Genomic DNA, 6,676 nt, shown 5'->3' with positions numbered 1-6,676 from the left:
CTTAGGCTTCAGCAGCCCTTTCCCTTTGTGTACAGGGACTGTGTGTTTTGTTTCTAAGGGAATTTTATGAGAACTACTTCAGTGGGGTTTGGCAGTTAAGAGGACAGGCACTTCAGGGACAGAATAAATGTCAAGACCATTGCTTCTGGATAAGAGTATAGGCGTCAAGCATAACCTGAGCACGCAGAAGAGGACAGAAGAGCAATTAAGGCCACAGCTGGCACAGGGGGCTGGCAGGCGTGCATGGGGCAGGGTGAGCTGGTGTGCTTAGAGTTCAGCACCGGATGGGCTGCTGCCCCTGTCCTGTGCTGGTATTTCCCACAGCACAATAGTGCAGCAGCATTACATAGGACTGACTGCCTGTAATGTTATCTGGGAAAACTACACTTGCACCAAATAAGTTGTTTGACAATACAGAGTGAATTGCAGGGTGCTGCCAAAGTGACTGTGGTGCCCTTACCACAACCACCCCTGCTGCCCTCCCCCTTCCCTCCCCAACTGACTAGCTAGGGAAAGAGCATTTAACTGGCTGAACAGGGGCTTGCTGCCCATAGAATTAAAAAAAAAAAAAAAAAAAAAATCTCAGGCTGCCTTTGTGGACAAGTCGGGTTTGATGGTGGTGTTTTTGGTTGTTGTTTTTTTTTGTGTGTGTGTGTGTGTGGTGTGTGGTTTCTTGTTTTTTTTTTTTGTGGGGTTTTTTTTTTAAGGTGAAACAACCACTTTCGCTTCTGCCCTGTGATACTAAAACCTCTTTGAGAGGCCACATGGTCCCTGTGCTGTCAGACACTGTCATTCCCCATGCCACCAGCCTGAAATTGTGCTGCATCTGCATGCTCAACCCCCAAGGAAGCCAGTGACTGCCTCGAGGATGGCCTAACTTGACCAAATGGGACACGGAGAGCATGGGGGCGACACAGCAGCACAAGCATTAGGCTGGGCTGTGTGCGACCACCCTTGTGCTCACGGAATAGAGCCCTGCAGGTGACTTGCAAACAGCTGCCTGCAGTAATGGCCCTGCCCTTGCTCTGAAACGGTGGCTCAAGGTAGGTGGTGGATGGCTGCTCTGCCAAACTCCTGTTTACTGAGAAGCTGAGGACAAGGCAGCTTCCTGGGAGGCGAGGATGACAACGAGGGTGCCAGGGAGGTGCTGGAGTTACTTGTGAAGGCAGGCAGTGAGTGTCCGCAGCTCCTTGGTGAGGACCTTGTGCTGAGATGGTGCATGTCCCCTCCACGCCACAGGATCAGCCCTGACAGCATGTTTTGTCTGTACTTGAGCATGGGGGGGGGGGCAGATCACCCGGCACTGAGGAATCAGGTGAGTCAGTCTGTGCGCTGTCAGGTTTATCAATGGGTGCTGGAATGCTGCTTCCAGGTAAGAGATCCTATCTGGTGAGACCTGGTGTGTGCCTACACACCTAACTAGATAGCAGAGTCCTGCACCATTAGTCACCACGGAGCCAGCCTTAACCCCTTGCTGTCCTTCCTAAAGTGCTCCTCGCAACACGCGAGAGGCACAGCAGATGATGGCAACACAACACTCAAACTGGCGTGCAGCATCGCGCCTGGCTAAGAGCTGTCATTTGCTTGGCCTGAAAAGCATCAAAGGGCGCCTCTTCAGGGCCTGATCTCAGCTCAGGATGGGGGACGGATACTGTGCAAACTGCAAAACGCCAATGAAAGTTGATAGTTAACCCTCTTCTACCAGTGAGGTGTGACCTTGGCCTGTCAAGGAAACACGCTGTCAGGGAGGTCACGGGCACCAGCCAGCAGGACAGCGGGCACGGCAGCCCCCAAGGATGAAACCCAGTTCAGTGCAGAAGCAGGCTGCTGCTGCGGGGCTGGGATGCACAGCACCGTGGTGGCCCACAGCACGGCAGCAGTGGGGGCATGACATCCCCTGTGCCGAGGGCAGCACACGAGGGGCTTGTGCGCACGGAACATGCTGGTCCTGTGCCACGCAAGGGTTGCTGCCTCACCAGCCCGCCCCCGCCCCGATCCCGAGTGACACAAGCCCTGCACAGCCCTCCAGCACATGCCTCCCTGCCCCTCACTCCCACTCCAGTTAAGGGTTTATGGTAATTAATAGTCTAGCAGAAGCAAAAGCAAAGAAAACAACAAACACCATTTTTTTTATATCCTCATAAATAACTAATCTCAATACTTCTCTTCGAATAAAATTTCTTCAGCTTTTCACAAAATATAGTACAGTTATTTAAACAACGTTGAACAGCATCAGTAACGGAAGAGGCAAAAAAAAAAAAAAAAAAAAAACCACCACCACCAAAAAACACCCCAACATTCACTTGGCTACAGCATACAGGGCACTCGGGAACAGCTCCTTCCACTTGTTGCTGAGAAGCCAGGCTCAAACCCAAGTTGATTGTATTAACCTGCCATTAGATCAAAGCTGAAAAATGCTCCTGCATTTTTCAATAGGCAACGGTTTGTAGCTAATCTTGGATTTTTTTTTTTTTAAATAAAAAAAAAAAAAGGCTTTATACAGTCAGTTGCACTTTGAAAGAAACAAAAACAACAAAACACCACCTTCGACATGTGTTTGGTTTTTTTTTTTTTTTCCATTGTATCGCATGATGTGTGCTTAGCTGTATCTACAAAAGGCACTATAGAAAGAGAGGAGCGCGGGAGGTGGGGATGGGAGCAGGTTGGAGTCATTTAATGCCCTGGATTACAACAGGAGACGACCCACCGCGTCTGCGCCTGACCTGCCTCGCTGCCGAGAACACGCCTGTCCCAAACCCGTATCAAAGGTCACTACGGCTTCTGTATGCACAAACCAGGCTATAACACAGCTATGTACAGGCTGTAACACAACATGGTGCAATTCCGCCTACGACAAAGTACTGGGAAACGTGGGGGGAGGCGAGCCCTCTGCCACGAGAGTGCCGATACGGGCGGCTGAGCAGCCCCTGCCGAGCCCTCAGCCCCGGCACCGCTGGCTCCTCTGGCCAGAATGCCCCAGGGACACTCATGCGGTACCTTGGCAGTACCTTTATCAGTAGATGTGCCACTCGAGTGTCCCCTCACTTCCCAGGCTTTGGTTTTAAAAATGAGGTGGAAATCTTCTTGACTGAAGTGGTCCGAGGGTGTTGAGAACAGCCTCGGATCCTTGCAGTCCTGCCGGAGCAAAGCCAGCGCCCGTGCTCGAGCAGCAGGGTCACGGTGCCATGCTTGAAGGAGGCAAAAAGGACTTGAGTAACAGCTGGGTGGTTACATACATGATCACCACTTAGGACAAAAAGCAATCGGGTGCTTTCACAAGCAGGCTGAAGCCAGAGGTGGCCACTGTGCCCCCTCCTGTGCCGCAGCCAGAGTGCCTTGCCCGTGCTGCATTCAGTGAAGTTGACAACAGGGTCCCCCACCCCTCCCCACCATCATTCTACTTATCGAAACCCAGCTGTCACCACCGCTTAATGCCAGGCACTGCTTCTGTCAGTGCTCTGCTGCTGCCTGACCTGGGGAAGTGAAAAAGGCTCGGGAAGCCGGGGGAAAGGGACTACGAGCGCTCTGCTGAGCTCTCCTAAATCAACGGCTTGCTCTCGAGCCCGGCACTGCCTCCAGCATAGGCAGAGCTTTGACAAAAGCAGCCAGCAGTGGTGAAGGTGCCTGGCTGGAACACCGAGCTGCTCCCCAGGACAGACAGACTGCCGCCTGCCTCCGAACCCCCCATGCACACACCACCTGCTGCAGAAGCGCAACCACCGTTTTAGGGCTGGTTGTGCCACGCTCAGCTGCCGGCAGGCTGGCAGGGCACCCGCCTGCCCACCTCACCCCAGGTAACCTGCACGGCACGAGGGAGACGCGAGACACTCACCCCGCCGCACCGAACCCTTCCCGGAGCACACGGCAGCTCCGGAGGAGGCTGCTCTCGCTGCCAGAGCCGGCGGTGCCCCGGGCTCCCTGCGAACCCCGCGCTGGGACGGCAGCCCCGTCACCCCACAGCCGCCCAGCTCTCCGGGACGAGGTTCTCCACGGGCAGTGGAGCCGGCTGCCCATCACAGAGCCGGGCGTTGAACTCTGAATCGGTGCCACAGAGCTGAGCCGCACCAGCACCGGCCCCTGCCCGGCCCCGAGCCCCCTGCCCGGGAGAGCTGGCACCGGGAGAGAAGGGACCTCTGGGGTTGCCTGGTGCCCGCCTGCGCTGCCGACAGCTGGGACCCTGTCCCTGCCCACCTCGAGGGCCGGGTGGCAGCTCCTCCTGCACCGCCACCGCCCGCGAAGCCCCCGGCGCGCACCGCTCCCTCCCTCCCGCTCAGTGTGCTGCTGCCCGAGCGGGGCCAGCGGCAGCCTCGCACCAGGGCCCCCAGCCCTCTCCTCCGCAACACGTAGCTGTGCCCTGGGGCTCCGGGGGCCCTGGGGGCACCGTCCCGCTCTGTCCGGGTGGCCTGGGTGCAGCATGGCAGGGAGGCAGGCCCCACTGCCAGCTCTCCCCGGCCCCCTCACACCCCCCGGGCTCTGGCGAGCGGCTAGGTGCCAGTGCCAGCACATCACCCAGGGCCAGAGGCCACCACCCGCCCTGCCTGCTGCAGCTCTCCCCTTCACCCTGCCACCAGCAAGACCTGCCCAGAGGCTTGTTGTGGGACGCAAATCAGTGCTCAAGGGCTACCTGTCACCCAACCGTCCGGCAGGCAGCAGCACCCCAGGACTCCAAACAGGGCATGGGAGCCCAAATGGGGCATACATGGTGGTGCCAGGCTCCAGGCCTCCCTGTCCTTCTGCCCCCACATCGCTGGCAGCACCTCTCCCTGCCCTGCCTGGGGCCGCAGCTGCTCCATACCCCACGGGCACACACGCTCAGTCCTGGGCAGCACCTCCACGGTGGGGCTGAGGATGCCGGGGGTGGCCCAGCTGCCACCCCCTCTTCTGTGGCCCAGGGTCTTTGCAACCCTCTCCTCCTTGTGGCTGGGGTCACAGAGGCTCCCTCCGGTCACACGTGGGACAGCGGGACCTGCTTGTGGTAGGAGGTCATGCTGGGCAGCACCGTCCTGCCCGCCAGCGCGGGGCTGGCCTCTCCGTACACAGAGGCGCCCACGGGCTTCCTGGCCCGGCAGCAGCGGGCTGTGAAGCGCCTCCAGGACTCGAGCGTCTTGCCAGACCAGATCCAGACGCCAGAGGTGATGCCCACCACAAGGCACATGAAGTACTTGAGCATGAAGACGGCGTAGTCGGGCTTGGGGCGGTGGGGGTCCCCCGGACAGGAGCAGTTCTGCGCCTGCTCCCACGCCTCCCGGTTGTGCTGCTCGTAGATGTAGCAGGCGATGACGATGGTGGCGGGCACAGTATAGAGCACGGTGAAGATGCCAATGCGGATCATCAGCTTCTCCAGCTTGTCAGTCTTGGTGCCGCCCTGCTTGATCACACTGCGGATGCGAAAGAGTGAGACGAAGCCAGCCAGCAGGAAGAGGCTGCCAGTGAAGAGATAAACCACCAGCGGCGCCAGCACAAAGCCTCGCAGGTTCTCCAGGCTCTGGTTGCCCACGTAGCAAACCCCAGCCACTGGGTCACCGTCCACGGAGCTGAGTGCCAGTACAGCGATGGATTTGGCGCTGGGGATGAGCCAGGCGGCCAGGTGGAAGTACTGCGCGTAGCTAGCAATGGCCTCGTTGCCCCACTTCATGCCAGCTGCCAGGAACCAGGTGAGGGACAGGATGACCCACCAGATGGAGCTGGCCATGCCGAAGAAGTAGAGAAGAAGGAAAACCACGGTGCAGAGGGCAGGGCCCGTGGTCTCATAGTGGATGTGGTGGTGCTCCGGGTTGCAAGCCACGTTGGCATGCCCTGCTACCAGCCGCACGATGTAGCCCACAGAGACGAAGAGGTAGCAAGCAGAGAGGAAGATGATGGGACGCTCGGGGTACTTGAAGCGCTCCATGTCGATGAGGAAGGTGGCCACGGTGGTAGAGGTGGAGAGAAAGCAGAGGATGGACCAGAGGCCGATCCAGAAGGTGGCAAAGGTCTTCTCATCCTGGGTGAAGTAGGGTTGGTAGCAGGGGATGGCGCAGTTGGGTACCTGCCCAGTCCTGATGCGGTTGTACAGCGGATGGGACTCCTTGGAGATGGGGATCAGGGGCGCTTTGCACTTGCAAGTCCGGCCGCAGTCCAGCCCCGAGGGTCGCTGCCCACCGAGCGGCGTCAGGTTTTTGGCCGCGTCCTTGGCCGGGCGCGTGGGCTTCCCGAAGAAAGGCGGCAGGGTGGTGGCTTCCGTGCGGTTGTATCCCATGCAGAGCACCTCGGTGTCCCCCAGCACCGGCAGGCTGTCGCAGCTCATCCTCTCGGGCCAGGCGAAGCCGTACTGCTGCATGATGGGCGAGCAGCCGGCCTTGGCCCGCTCGCAGACGGAGCGGCAGGGGGGCAGCGGCTTGGTGTAGTCGGGCAGGCAGATGGGGGTGTACATGCTGCAGAGGAAGAAGCGCAGGTCCGGGGAGCACTGGATCTCCACCAGCGGCCAGAACTGGTGCACCTCCAGCCCGGCCTCGTCCTGCGTGTCGTGGTTGAACTGGTTGGGCATGTAGGTGAGGTTGTAGCCGATGCCCTTGCACATCGGCACCGTGATCTCCTGGCACACCAGCGCCTTGGAGGTGGCGCGCCCCGCCGCCGGCAGCCCCAGCAGCAGCGGCAGCCCCAGCACCAGCGGCACCGGCAGCCCCCGGCCGCCCAT

The 6,676-nt window shown here is 58.9% G+C and overlaps 1 protein-coding gene across 1 annotated transcript; it reads right to left on the bottom strand.

Moving 5' to 3' along the window:
• Nucleotides 1-4,939: 4,939 nt before the first annotated feature.
• On the bottom strand, nucleotides 4,940-6,676 carry FZD5 (frizzled class receptor 5). Its single transcript, XM_068407426.1, has one exon. The coding sequence runs from the start codon at nucleotides 6,674-6,676 to the stop codon at nucleotides 4,946-4,948; it is 1,731 nt and encodes a 576-aa protein (XP_068263527.1). The 3' UTR covers nucleotides 4,940-4,945.

The sequence above is a fragment of the Nyctibius grandis genome, chromosome 9 (genome assembly GCF_013368605.1).
Source record: "Nyctibius grandis isolate bNycGra1 chromosome 9, bNycGra1.pri, whole genome shotgun sequence".
In the NCBI taxonomy this organism is placed as follows: Eukaryota; Metazoa; Chordata; class Aves; order Nyctibiiformes; family Nyctibiidae; genus Nyctibius; species Nyctibius grandis.
The sequence above is the reverse complement of the archived record's forward strand: the minus strand, read 5'-3'. Positions and strand labels throughout refer to the sequence as shown.